At 44.8% G+C, this 15,218-nt stretch overlaps 1 protein-coding gene across 1 annotated transcript in view; it reads right to left on the reverse strand.

The window, feature by feature from the left end:
* Positions 1 to 15,218, reverse strand: part of grid2ipb (glutamate receptor, ionotropic, delta 2 (Grid2) interacting protein, b) — a gene marked incomplete at its 5' end in the record, with an annotated part of 39,271 nt that overhangs the window by 21,564 nt on the left and 2,489 nt on the right. Inside the window, 4 exon segments of the mRNA XM_079757040.1 lie at positions 596 to 681; positions 3,171 to 3,232; positions 3,403 to 3,406; positions 3,408 to 3,596. Coding sequence (XP_079613166.1) covers positions 596 to 681; positions 3,171 to 3,232; positions 3,403 to 3,406; positions 3,408 to 3,596 — 341 coding nt within the window.

The raw sequence follows: 15,218 nt of genomic DNA on the forward strand, positions 1-15,218 counted from the left end.
ACATTTACACGCCTCCGCTGCGGTGCGCTGGCGAATGGGCAGGGTGACTGTCTGGGCTAGCACACCACGCACACACAGAGAGAGAGGCGGCGTCCGGGGAGGTGGACGGTTTGGCTACCATCCAGCTTTGAAGAGAGGTACCAACTCGAGAAGGTCTATCTAACATCATGGAAGAAGGAACAATGCCTAGGAAAAATAATGCTGCTTTCAAATAATGAACTGCTCTCTCTGACCAATTTAACCAAACTACAGGTGTGAAAACCCCCGTAGCTAGTATCATGGTGGCTTAGTTAGCCTCATGATGATTACGCTAGAATGGTGGTTGGAAGGAGCAGTACTTAAGGTGGATTAGCTGGAAAAATAGTTTGAAACAAAAGTAGCTGGTAGGATTTAACTAGCATGGAATACCATGCTGGTTAAATCCTACTAGGAACAACAGTAGGTTTCAGCTAGCATTATACTGGGGACAACATTAGCTGGTAGGGTTTAGAAAACGAGGTATTGTGAACAACAGTAGGTGCTAGGGGTTTAGAAAACAAGGTATAGTGAACAGTAGCAGGTAGGTTTAGATAACATGTGTTGGGAGCAACCGTACCTGGGATAACAGAATCGATGCTGACGGGAGCATGACCACGCAGGGTGAAACCAAAGCTCTTCTTCCCCCGGTAGACCCGCAAAGTCCTAGAGAAGGAACAGAGACGCATTGAGTCATAAAATAACCACCAAAATAACCACTCTGGATCTGTCTGCTTCAGACAGGCTACTTCAAGAAAAACAACATGCTTGCACTGAATCTTTTTAGGATTTTTGGGGAGCTTTCTGGGTGAGTTTTTTTGCTACGGTGCGACAAGAACCAAAAAAAAGAAGAAGAAAAAGTTGAGCCGGTGGGATGGCAGCTGAGTTTGAAGTTGTCTCCGATCATTATAAACTCTTTCTCCTCCGGCTATTTTTTTCCAACTGATATCCCTCTCTGTGCCTTGAAAAAAAAAGACCAAACCAGTAGACAAACTCATATATAAATAATAAAGCCAAAAGGACAGCACTCTATTAAAACCACAGGCACCATTGACATTTTGCAGACAGTGATGTCCCCTACTCTAACTCCCCAGAGACGGGAGATACACCGAGCAAGAACCTGCGCTATCGGCCTCTTGTTGCCATGGAAACTATTCAAGGCAACACCACTGCAAGATGTAAACACGGAGAGGTCCGCAGAATAAACCACTAAAGGGAGAAGAGGGGACGGTAAAAGAAAAGAAGAAATACATCATTTTCTTTCTACCGTCGGTTTTGCCCCCACAGGCCAGTTATGTAAGAGGGAGCATCATGAGCATCATGCAGACGGGGGGAGGTGGGGGTGGGTGGTGTTCCAGGGAGGGTGGGGAGGAAAGAGGGGGAGGATTAGCGCTGGATACAACCACTGACCCCCCCCCCCCCCCTCCAGATACCAATTGTTGTGCGCATGGTTTGAATAACAACAATCAACTCTAAGAACTGAATTAGCTTGGCATGCGAATCATTGGCAATGAGTGTTAACCTCCGCTTCGGGCTACTTGTCCTCTCAAACAACAAAGACACACCCAATTAAAAACTAGTCTGTGTTTTTGTGTGTGTGTGTCCAGCCCTGTCTCCCCTCTCGCCACATCCTGGACATCCAGATACCATCCCATCCGTAACCATCCGTATCCATCCGTAACCCAGCATTTTGACAGACCGTGTCCGTCCTGTTTTCAGTTCGTCACGACACACTGGCCAATTAAATCATTGGCAGCTCTTTAGGTGCTTTTTTGGGAGTCAGCCCAGTGGGCTTCCGGAATGGGCTGCTGATTGCCCCCCTGGTAGCGCTCATTAGCTAGGGTGAATTTCGGTTAGAGAGAGCGACTGTCGGCTCCACTTGACTCAAGAGATTACGGGATCGGGACCCACAGGAGGATTCAGGAGGATGATAGTCTAGTGGTGAGGGCTGTTTCAATCCTAAGATCCTTCAAAACTTCTGGAGTTTTGACCCTTATGTCCAGAGTCTACAAGTAAGTACCATGCTACTTGGTACCCAGTAGGGGAGATGCCTAACCCCTACATGCAGCTCAATGACCGGTCAGTGGCACCAGACAGAGCGTCTTGTATTAGTAAAGAGCATATTGCTTTCAGTCTCTCCCTCGCTCTCTCCGTCAAGTCGCTCTCTCCAACATAATTATGTGGAACAATCCTCCACCGTTCGCATCCCCCCCTCCTAAGAACAGCCACTTTGAGCAGTGCGTCAACCTCCCTGTGTTTGCAATAGGCCATCGTCCCTCTTCAGCCGTGCAGCGTGACCTGCCAGTACGGGAAATATTTCAACATTTCACCACCTTTCACATGGGGATTACAGAGACAGCTCCCCGTTGAGCCTGGGCGGGGCCCTTCAGGTGGGCGCGTTGCCCTCTACGATTAAGGCTGGATGGATTAGCCGTGGGTCTTCTCCGACGCTACGGTATTGTGTTGCACTGAAAGGCACGGTGGTGTTCTGGCGCGTTGCGTAGCTCTCTGGGGGAGTGTGTTGTAAACGGTAAGCGGAGGTCCTCCCTGGCAGCGCGTGATCTCCGTAATGCTCTCCGTGGCGGTGGGTGGGTGGGTGGGTGGGGGACTGTGGCTGGGGAGGCGTGCTGGGCGGAGCCGACCTGGAGGGGCAGCGCGGCGGCCCCAGGGAACTCAGCGAGTAGCGAGCACTCCTACGTGCGTGGCGGGCTCGCGCTCTCGCTCACAGGGGAAACGGCTCTCTGTGTGATTGGGTTTTCTTCATTATTATTCGACATGGGTTGTATATGAGGCCCGGGTGTATATGTATAATACTCTAGTTCTAGTAATAGTAAAAAGCAATTGCAGTGTTGCCATGTTATTTTTGTGCATGCTCCCTAAAGGAACATGAAATCACACCACACAGATCAATGTAACATACACTGTAGGAACACTATTATAAAAATCAATTCAGTCTCATAAGCCTTGAAGTAATTTAAATGCTAATATTTGTATTTTGCATTGGACTATAATTCATACAAATAAAGCTCAGTGAGGCTAAGCTGCACCTCTTTTCCAAATCCTTTGGAGATTTGATTTGCAGCATCACACATTTCTCTACAACACATCAACAAAGTCCCAGCAAAACAAAAGTCACCTGACTCCACCAGACTCACCTCTGATTGGCTCCCGGCCCTGGATGCACTGATATCACAGACTTCCTGGCTCCCCTCTCCCGCTCCCGGTCCCTCGACCGGTCCCGGTCCCGGTCCCGGTCCCGGTCCCTGTCCCGGTCCCTCTCCCTCTCCCTCTCCCGGTCCCGGTCCCGGTCCCGATCCCGGTCCCGGTCTCGATCCCGGTCCCGGTCCCGGTCCCGGTCCCGGTCCCTCTCCCTGTCCCCGCCGGCACCGTGCTCAGCGGGTTCGCGGGGCACGGAGCTGGCCCTCTTGGAGCCGCGGGGGCGGTCGGGGTGGTCCTCGCTGCGGCTGCGGCGCAGGCGCCCCTGCGGCTCGCTGATGCTCTTGCTGCGGCACATGCGCTGGATGAGGTTCTGGGAGACGGCCTGGTCGAAGCGCTGCCGGTGCTTCTTGGGGATGAAAATCCTGCCGAACATGATGCCGCATGCGGTGGTGTTGGTGGAGGTGGTGAGGGAGAAGGAGAGAGAGAGACAAGGAGGCGGCGGTTTGGTTTGTTTGTTTGCTTTCGAAAAAGTCCGCTCTGACTGAGAGCCAGGTATGGTTCCTACTTCAGGAAGATTCTCCCTCGTGGGGAGGAGGAAGGGGGGGGGGGGGGGTTAAGGTCTACATCGTCAAGTTCCTCCTCAGTGAGAAACTGTAGAATCCATAAAAGACAGAGCGGTCTGACGGCGCCCAAGGTCCAGCGTGCGCTGTGGAGTGAAATAAACCATCAAACATCCAAAAACCTCAAAGACCTGATGGAAACCTTTGGTTGTTTCTGGAAGCCGGTCCCGGTGGAGAGGCTAAGCCGGACCTCGCTCTCAGGTAACCGATAGCCAACACAGATAGCATCCATGAAGTGACGGTCGAGGAAAAGGAGGAGAAAAAGAACGAGGGACAGAGTTGATATCTCCGTGGACTGAAGCTGTTTGCCTCTCGGTGGCGACTGCAACTGTGGGGAGAGATCGCTGCTGCGGCGCAAACACAGCAACAGTGAAGGTGTGGGAGTGGGCGAGCGAGCATGGGGATACGTTCTCCCTCTCTCCCTTTAAGCCGATCTCTCCATCGCTCGGCCTGCATTTGTGCATGCCTTGCTTTCTAAATATAACCTCAACCTATGGCTCACTGTGTTTTGTCTTTTCATTTTTAGATCAACCTACTCATTTTTATCATTTACTTTATATATATTTATATGTATAACTGTTGATTGGATGAGTTCTGTTTTCTTACATCACTTTGAGGTTTTTGCTTTCAGTCCAATTCATCAAATGTCTATCTCTCTTTCTTTGTCTCCGGCTCCCTTAAACTCGGCCTCTCGCTCTCTCCCTATACATGAATCCATACCTCTCTCTCTCTCTCTCTCTCTCTCTCTCTCTCTCTCTCTCTCTCTCTCTCTCTCTCTCTCTCTCTCTCTCTCTCTCTCTCTCTCTCTCTCTCTCTCTCTCTCTCTCTCTCTCTCTCTCTCTCTCTCTCTCTCTCTCTCTCTCTCTCATCAAGCCCAATGGCAATGCTAGTGTACGTCCGTAGGTAATGCATGGCCATTACCGACCACTTACATGACCTCCATTAGCTGACATTGCCCGTCATTCACGGGCACTAGGGTTGGCCAACGCTACAGCTGTCATCAAACTGTTGACCGGACCAATTTCTCCACATTTGTCAAGTGACGCAGTGTCTCTACATGACGCCGGCAGGAAGATGATCAGAAATCTTCTTTTCATGAATTATATTCCCAGCAGGACTATAGAGTAGAGGAGAACTGAATGAAACTGCCACACGTCATTAAGTGTGCAAAGTGTAATTACACATTAATAGAAGCTAATATGACAAATGCATGATTTCAAGCACGGCACCAAATATAGTACCTATCCATTATAGGTATATAATTAATTTTTCAAACCTGTGTTATTTTAGTTACAGTCTTGTGTTTTTCTATTTCCCCTGCATTGACTAATGGATTGAAGTTCAAATGTGTGACAAACCAGCTGACACCCAAAACACCCTGACAGTTGACTAACAGTTATACAGTAGTGTGTGTGTGGCTGAAACCCACTTCAGCCACACACACGTTAACCCACTACAACCACACATACACACACCTTAACCCACAACAACACAAACACACTTTAACACACTACAGTCACACACACGCATACAGTAACCCACTACAGCCACACACACACACACACACACACACACACACACACACACAGAAGCCGACTACAACCACACAGACACGGTAGCACACTACAGCAACACACACAGTAACCCACTACCACAACACACACTCACTATAACCCACTTCAGATACACGCACGGTATTTCACACACACGGTAACCCACTACAACCACACACACACTGTAACCCACTACAACCACACACACACTGTAACCCACTACAACCACACACACACTGTAACCCACTACATCCACACACACACTGTAACCCACTACAACCACACACACACTGTAACCCACTACAACCACACACACACTGTAACCCACTACATCCACACACACACTGTAACCCACTACATCCACACACACACACTGTAACCCACTACAACCACACACACACTGTAACCCACTACAACCACACACACACAAACTGTAACCCACTACAACCACACACACACTGTAACCCACTACAACCACACACACACTGTTACCCACTACAACCACACACACACTGTTACCCACTACATCCACACACACACAAACTGTAACCCACTACAACCACACACACACACAAACTGTAACCCACTACAACCACACACACACACACAATGTAACCCACTACAACCACACACACAATGTAACCCACTAAAACCACACACACACAAACTGTAACCCACTAAAACCACACACAAACTGTAACCCACTAAAACCACACACACACAAACTGTAACCCACTACAACCACACACACACAAACTGTAACCCACCACAACCACACACACACAAACTGTAACCTACTACAACCACACACACACTGTAACCCACTACAACCACACACACACTGTAACCCACTACAACCACACACACAATGTAACCCACTAAAACCACACACACACTGTAACCCACTACAACCACACACACACAAACTGTAACCCACTAAAACCACACACACACTGTAACCCACCACAACCACACACACAAACTGTAACCCACTAAAACCACACACACACTGTAACCCACCACAACCACACACACACAAACTGTAACCCACTAAAACCACACACACTGTAACCCACCACAACCACACACACAATGTAACCCACTAAAACCACACACACACAAACTGTAACCCACTAAAACCACACACACACAAACTGTAACTCAGTACAACCACACACACAATAGCCACAGAGGTGAATACCATGAAAGGACAGGACAGATAATCAAAAAGGTTTGCCAATGATTGATTAATTGATTACGTAATCTGGGTAAATATTGTGGGGGGGGGGGGGAGGGGGTAGTATTTTTAGCCACTTGACAGAACAGAACAGCGCCATAATGCGTGGAGGGGACAAACAATGTTTTGTTTTCTGTTCCCCACCCACAAGCAGGCTGCTCCAACTGGCAGTTCTGTCGTCACCACCCTCCCACCCTCCCCTACCCCCCTGCCCTGAATCACTCAGGCTCATTCACTTGAAGCCCCTTGAAACACACATGGATGTGCAAATGGTTGCTTCATCATCTGGGTAACAAAAAACCTACAAATAAACACTACCAGAAGATCAATAAAAACAAGTCAATTGATGTACAATTAAATACAGTAACCTGGTGATTAGCACTGATGAAGAACAGAGACAAAGTTACAACGGTGAGAAATTTTTAAAATGCTGAAATATTGCGGATCACCAAGACAACCCGGTTCTTCCACAGATGAGAGAAAAGAGCCTAGGTGGCTAAATAAAGCAAACAGAGTGGAGGTGTTTGAGAGAGAGAGAGAGAGAGAGAGAGAGAGAGAGAGAGAGAGAGAGAGAGAGAGAGAGAGAAAACGTGCAATATGTGGATAGATCATTGGTATGGTAACAATGGGGTCTGCTCAGGCTACTCTTTGTTGTTTATAATTTCACTAATTCAAAGACTTTTGAATGACAAAGATCTGTTCAAAAGGACATGTAACCGACCAGCCCACATCCTCTGGGGAGGGAAAGTGTGGTGCCGGAGGCAGCAGGAACCCCATACTGACATTTAAAATGGTAACCTTTGATTGAATTGTGATAAAAACATGATTGGCACAAGGAATTAAGGAGTGGAGGAGAAATGCGGACCCGACCCGGCACCGGGTTTGGGCAGGGAATCAAACCTCTGCTCTAAAGTGGGACGATGTACAGGAGATGAGCGCATGATCTTACAGATCGTTCTTTCCATAGCTATACCCACGGGTAAACATGCATCAACTATCACTTCACAATGCAGCAGATACTCCTCTGCGCTGTCTTTGATTACCAACAATAAATTATTTTATATTCCTTTGTGAAACAATATTTACTATTAAAAAGCAGACCGTTTTTTTTAATTATTATTTCCCGAGCCCCATACTGAACCCATGCAGAGTGGACGGGGGTGACCTTGGTCACAGCAGAGAGAGAGAATGTTTGGCGCAGTTATGCAAAACCCATCTCGGGCCCGAACTCTCATGGTCTCCTCGTGGACAGCCTTTTCATGTGAAGCCAGGGGGTCAGGGTCTACTGACGTATGGAGTGAGTGGCTCCATTCAGCATCATGTGAAAAGGAACGCATGCGCAAGGTGTCAGCCCACACAGAAGCACTCTGTGCTGTGTGTGTGTGTGTGTGTGTGTGTGTGTGTGAATGTGTGTTTCAAATTTCTTTAATAGGAATAACCCCTTGAGATTAACCCATCTCTTTTTCAAGGGGGTCCTGTGTGTGTGTGTGTGTGTGTGTGTGTGTGTGTGCGTCCTTGCGTGTGGCCTGTCTGTCCATCTGCCTGTCTGTCTATCTGTCCATTTGTACTTGTATCTATCTAACCATCTATACTTTGTACTTGTATCTATCTAACCATCTATTCATACCTAGATACCACTCTACCTAAGAACCTTCCATCCATCCATCCATCTGCCTGTGAGCACATGTCAATACAAGTCTTATGTGTTCTGCACATTCCAGACGGCATTTGTTGAAACCATTTCCTCACGACATAAAAGTTTTCTCTTCTAAACTAATTGAGTTCCCTGATTTGGCCTCTTTTTACAAAGAATGACAATCTATATATATCCGTGGGTGGGTGGGTGAGTGGATGAGTGGCTGAGTGGGCAACAGAGAGGGGCGGGAGTGAGAGAGAGAGAGAGAGAGAGAGAGAGAGAGAGAGAGAGAGAGAGAGAGAGAGAGAGAGGGCGTGAGAGAGATTCTCAAAAGGGAAGAATGACAGGCAAAAATCTATATAGAGGAGACCTGGTTTCAGTTTTAATGTCCACATGCGGGTGTGGAATGGATCTCAGGCTTTCTAGGCTGACATGCCACTCCTAGACAGTAGAAATGTAATGGACGTTATATATTTGTGTACTCTAGCGTATTTACTTTACACATAGGGGTGTGATTCTCCAGAGCCAGAATGTATTGCAGTTGTGGTATTGCAAGGTATCTTGCATAAAAGCATCACTAAATGGCAAATATTAATTAATTTGATATTTTATAAATGCTGTAGCGCAACTATATGAACACAATATACAGAGTTGAACATCCACCTGCACACTGATTCTAAACTCTAACATTATTCCATTTTATATATACGTAGCTTCACGTGTTTCTCAACACAAACAGACTACGGATCACAGTTTAGTGGACTCTCTACTCTCAATGAGATTGCACATACATGCGCTAAAGCAAGCTGATGTGTTCCAATATTCTTCCAAAAGCAACACAGTTCTGATACCGACATTGTGTTATGGTTCATGCAGGTAATCTGAATTATGTGCAGGTGTGAGACTTTTTAATAAACTAGCCTGTGTTGCTTTTTTCTGTAGTTGCTGAGATATCGATTGTATTAGTCGATGGTGACTCAATGAAAATGTTAATGTCCACCCCCGGCCCCATTATATCTTGAGGGTAAATTAGCCACATAATTTACAGTTTGGACAGGATGCAATCAACGTACTGGTGGTCATGAGTAATTCAGCTTTCAGACTGGAATAGAGGAGTTTGAGGCTCATGATCGGTGATGTACCTGTTCCAAGTAATTAGGTCCACTTCCTGTACTCCTTTTAAAAAGGCTCACAGTGTAAGATGTAACACTTGATAAGAGTTAACTGTTGATTAAAATCACAAACATTATAGTTATTTATGGAGATTTACTTTAAAATTCCACTCCTTTTATCATTTACAATCTTCATATTTATCTTCATATCTTGGCATATGGAACAGCCATAATAAATGACATAACATAATAAAAAGAACACTCATCAATCTGTATATATTCTGCTTGGTTCCCATTATTGGTTAACACTACATCGCACCCCGCCCCCCCCCCCCCCCCCCCCCCCCCCCCCCCCCCCCCACACACACACACACACACACACACACACACACACACACACACTTCCCCTCTCAGCTTCTGAAATCGTCAAGGGAACAGAGTATGTGCATGTGGTGAGCGTCATTGAAACAAAGTCAGATGCCTGCTCACTTATCATTCTCTATAGGCACAATGGGGTCAGACTCCGACAGGTAAAAACTCAATGACTGGTCTCCAAGGCCACCTGATGATCCGGAGCCAGAAATAGAGTACCAATGAAGCCAGCGTTGAACTACAGGCTCACAAACCACCAGTTAGTAGATATGTCTATATCAAAGTCTATACATGTTGTACGTCATGGCAGTTAATGTACGCACTTATTGTATGTTGTACGTCCTGGCACTTACAAATAGTACCTAGCATTGTGTAGCATCTTATCCTAGCTATCTTGTTGCATACAAGGAATGGGTTAGACTAGCGATTGTAAGGGCTTGGCACTTGTTTCTATGAACATCCTTTCTGTACCGACAGCAATATATTGTTGTTTCTCTCCCTTCTGACAAATGTACTACTTGTAAGCCGCTTTGGATGAAAGCATCTGCCTAATGCCCTAAATGTAAATGTAAATGTATATATCGTTACATCATGGTATGAGTTTATAGATATACATACTTGTGTATACGAAGATATGCTTTGTCGTGGTCCTTCTATATAGTTGAGTTGTAACTAAACATGGGGTGTCTTCTTGCAATATATTAGTGTTATATAAAAAACGATTTATGAAATAAGGTCACTAGGGATGGGCAAAACTATCCTTTTCCGGGAATCAGTTCTTTCACTTCCGTTCATTATCACTATTTGTTCGTTTGATTCGTTCGTTTGATTCGTTCGTTAAGTCAGCAGGTCTATTACTTCATTTGGCAGAGAATTGGAAATGATGGAATAAATGTTAATCAACATGCATGTAGCCTACTACTTTCTAATGTTCTGGCAGAATTACCCAGGTTAAGTGTAAATATTAAGCATATAAAGCACATACGTGCCTTTTTTTCTTAAATATCCTTAATACATAATGGGGTGCAGTAAGAATTAAATGGCGTCTTCCAAGTAGCGCTAATAAGCAGTGAAGCACCATTGTGCGAATTCCCTACTAAACCAAACGAGATTCAAAATGGTAAAAAACTTTATTAAAGAATGCAATTGTGATGTAGAACAAAATGAAAAGAAAACATAAAGTGCTTGCATGATATTGAAGCCTACAGCGATCGTTAGCTAACTTGGGTGGTAGTGCCTTATCATTTGTTCACCCATGTGCCATGGCAACGGCTGAATCGTTGAGAACATTTTAGACTCAATCAATATAAGGTCGCGGGGAAACAAAGCTCTGGTCGTTTGTATATTTTATTTACATGACCATATTTTTGTTATATGTTTACAAAAAAATTAAAAAATAATCAGTTCTCTTGTTTAGGGAATCAGTTCTCATCGTTCACCTTCAGGATTCGTTCGTTCTGACCGAATCGTTCGCGACCGACCCATCACTAAAGGTCACTGATGACTTATTATGGACAGGTCACGTGGAGTTGAATAGATTTACTAAGGGCTGAGTTTAAACATTATGTTCACAGTTCTAATGAATCAATCTCTCAATTAAATTCCAGATCATATCTGCCATAAACAATGGCAAATGCCTACCACATGTTACCAAAGAACAAAGCCATCCCTGTCGTGAGCGTGTATGCTTTGTCTGAAAAACCGCCGAGCAAAACTAAATTATTCATTTGATAATCTGGAGCCGACAAATGTTTAATTTCACATAACTAAAAAAGAGAGGGAGAGAGAGAAAGAGCAAGAGTGAGAGAGAGACAGACAGAGACAGAAACAGAGAGATAAGAAAGAGAAAGAGATTAGAAAGAGAAAGATGAGAGAGATGGACACAGAGAGACAGAGTGAAAGACAGAGATGAAAGAGAAAGAGAGTGAGAAAGAGAGAGCGAGAGAGATAATGAGAGTGCGTGGGAGTTGGAGAAAAGGGAAGAGATAGGAGATAATAGTTTATTCATGTTCTTGTTTGTCAACGACGTGAATAACTGACTTGTCAGCACTAAACTTCACATTTATAGCATGTCTGACACAGCTGAGATCTGCAAGAACAATGCAGATAAATAAAGACTGTTGCAAATGATACCAGGTAGCCATTACATGCATCTACACTAACAGCAATAACCAGAATACTGGTACCAGGCCAGCATCTACACTAACAACAACAATAACCAGAAAACTGGTACCAGCACCTGCACTAACAACAACAATAACCAGAGAACTTGTACCAGCACCTACACTAACAACAACAATAACCAGAGAACTGGTACCAGCATCTACACTAACAACAACAACCAGAGAACTTTTGTTCATAATCATGGGACCATGTCGATATAACCAATAGATTATTGTTCAAGCCGGCTAGAAGCTACAGTACTGCTATAATCATCGTAACCAGGTTTAGCTTAGCAGCATGCTGAGCTACTGTGCCCTACATCTGAATGAATGCATTTGATCCAAGAGAATTGGTTGGCATAATTGAATACTGCAGCATCGGGCAGGAAGGGAGCAAACAAATAAAACAACCTCCCCTACTGATTTAGATCAGAACAGGCATTATCATTGTATTCCACAGACATGCACGCACACACACACACACACACACACACACACACACACACACACACACACACACACACACACACACACACACACACACACACACACACACACACACAAATTCATACATACACAGAATCATACGCAGAACAACTAACACACATACAAAAAAATAAACAAAGAGCTCATGATAAAAACACACTTGACACAAATAAAACACAAATACCACCCCTCCACCATCAAGTGAAAAACATCTGAATTCTTAAACCTGTGGTGCAAAGGCTCTGTGAAAATCAAACCATCAACCCTGGAATTGCTGCATCATGTACTAATGCCACCGACAAACACTGACATATCTATAAAGTACACACACACACACTAATAGAAAATACACACACACTAACAAATGTGATGTGAATAATAAATTGCATTAAGCTATACTATAAACCACTGAATTCATTCATACCAAAACCATTGCGTTCAACCATACTAAAAACCACTGCGATCATTCATAATAAAATCACTGCAATACTATAAAACACTGCATTGATTCATATTAAAACCACTGCATTCAACTACTATACTATGAACCACTACATTGATTCATATTAAAAACATTGCATTAAACTTTACTATAAACTAATGCATTTATATTATAACAAATGTAATAAACCAAAAAACACTGCATCATTTATATTAAAACCACTGCATTCAGCTATACTGTAAACCAATCCTTACTTTCATAACATGATAAAGTACTCACCCAAAGCAACTCATGCTTTTTCAACAGGCAGGCATTCCCCAGGTACACATTAGAAGCAGGTAGTGTAGCTTAGCGTAGCGTCTGTTAAGACTATATAGCATTACAGGTATTTAGCATCCTGCATGCCTTCTGTTAACACACGCCCTCCCAACTGATAGAGAAACTAAGGGTCTTCTGCTGTGGGAAAACCCACATGGGAAAACCCAGAGAGAGCCACCAAACAGAGAGCAGAGAGAGAGACCACAGCAGAAAATGAACTGAACACAGCCCCTCTCACACTACCACAGAGAGCAAGAGACGAAGAGAGGGGTAGGGGGACATGAGATAGAGAGAGGGAGAGAGAGGGAGAGAAAGCGGTAGGGGGGGATATGAGAGAAGGAGAGTGGTAGGGGGGGAATGAGAGAGATTGGAGGGGGGATAAGATAAGAAGATAGAGAGATAAACAGAGAGGGGGTGAGAAAAAGAGAGGGAGATTAATATAGAGTGAGAGAGACATGCAGGGAGTCAGGGACATAGCGAAGAGAACACAATAGATCAGATGACTTTGTGACAGAGAAAAGAGAATAATAGAGTGGGGATGGAGTAAAAGAGAGAGGTATACAGTTATAGAGAGAGGGAAATAGAGAGGAGGAGAAAGAGAGTGAGTGAGAGAGTGAGACAGAGGGATAGCGAAAGAGAGACAGAGAAGGGGAAAGATATCGACAGAGACAGAGAGAGGCGAGTGATAGGGGGAATCACCATTTATTAGGTTGATATTGGTTTAGATTGATTTCGTGCAGACAGAAGCATGTTTGATAACGCCAGCACTACCAGGGGACGTCTGTGGACTCTGAATGATTCATGAGCCACTTGCTGACAATCACTGCCTGACTCAGTCAAACGATTCTGCTTTAAACAACTAGCCACTACTCAACATAGAGTATCATCAAATGTAACAATAATATCGGTCTCTGGATAGAACTATTTACGATATCTTAGTGTAGTGGGGGCAGGACAGAGTAGTAGATGTTGTGGTATTTGACTCCAAAACCAAAGGTACTGGGTTCGATCCCCAATGTCTCTTAAGTCTACCTGGCATCCTTAAGCTAGATGCCCTAAGATGTATAGGAATCCCATCTAAGACGCTAAGGATAAAAAACTAAATAACGAAATAATAATTAGCATGAAGTTCAGTTGAAATGATAGTTACAGCTCAAAAACCAGGAATATCAATTGTGAACAATACATGTGCAATAGTAAGACACAAGATACAGATAATGCAGCCGGTTAATTGGAGCCCCTGAGTGCCTTTTGAAACCGTTTCTAGGATTCCCAGTGGGCTGACCAATCACACTGTTCTCGGGCATGTCATCCGAGGACATGTCCCGCCCCCTACCGCCTGTGGTTCCAATTATCGTACATGTTCATTAACGTTTCCCTCTGCACATTGTCTCCGTTTCAACAGCGGCAATCCACAAAGACAGATACGTAATCTATAAATATCACCGGTTTGTTTTAACCAAGCACAACGACGAGCACAAAGCACAACGTGAAAACGAAGTAGTAAAGAAACACTCTTTTTCCAGCATGGGTGTGAACGTGTCAGTTGCCGCATATGCTTCGCTCTCCAAACACCACTTTGAAAAATCACCCATTTTAATTGAATCAGTGGGATTACCTTCAAACACATCCAAGTGGTGGTACTGCAGTTGGTGCCAAGCACACACACGCCACGCTGGGGACTGTGTCCAAGTGTATTTGCTCTACGCTGGCTCAGATGGAAGGTGGAAGTGGTGAATGTGGGGGGGGGGGGGGGGGGGGTGGCAGATGGGGCCCAAAGTCAGTTGCCTAGTGATTGAGGGTGGGGAACTAAGCGAGACTCCCACCACCTCCACTCTAATCCCTCCCCAAAACAGGACAAGCAAATGCAAAAGCCGGCTAACAGGGTCATGAAGGATTTCTATCCCAGGAGATTAACATTAGCTTTAATAGGCATAGTGTGGATTAAGGATTGTGAAGAAGACTCAGTTACATTGTTACAGCACGGTCCATTCCAAGTAAATTACATCAGTGAATCAAGTGTTACTTTCATTTTGGTGACTTTATAACATGTGTTTGACAAATACTGTGGATACGGTATTTTTCAACCTTGACCAAAGGGCGTTC

Source organism: Pollachius pollachius (genome assembly GCF_949987615.1).
Source record: "Pollachius pollachius genome assembly, chromosome: 19".
NCBI lineage: Eukaryota > Metazoa > Chordata > Actinopteri > Gadiformes > Gadidae > Pollachius > Pollachius pollachius.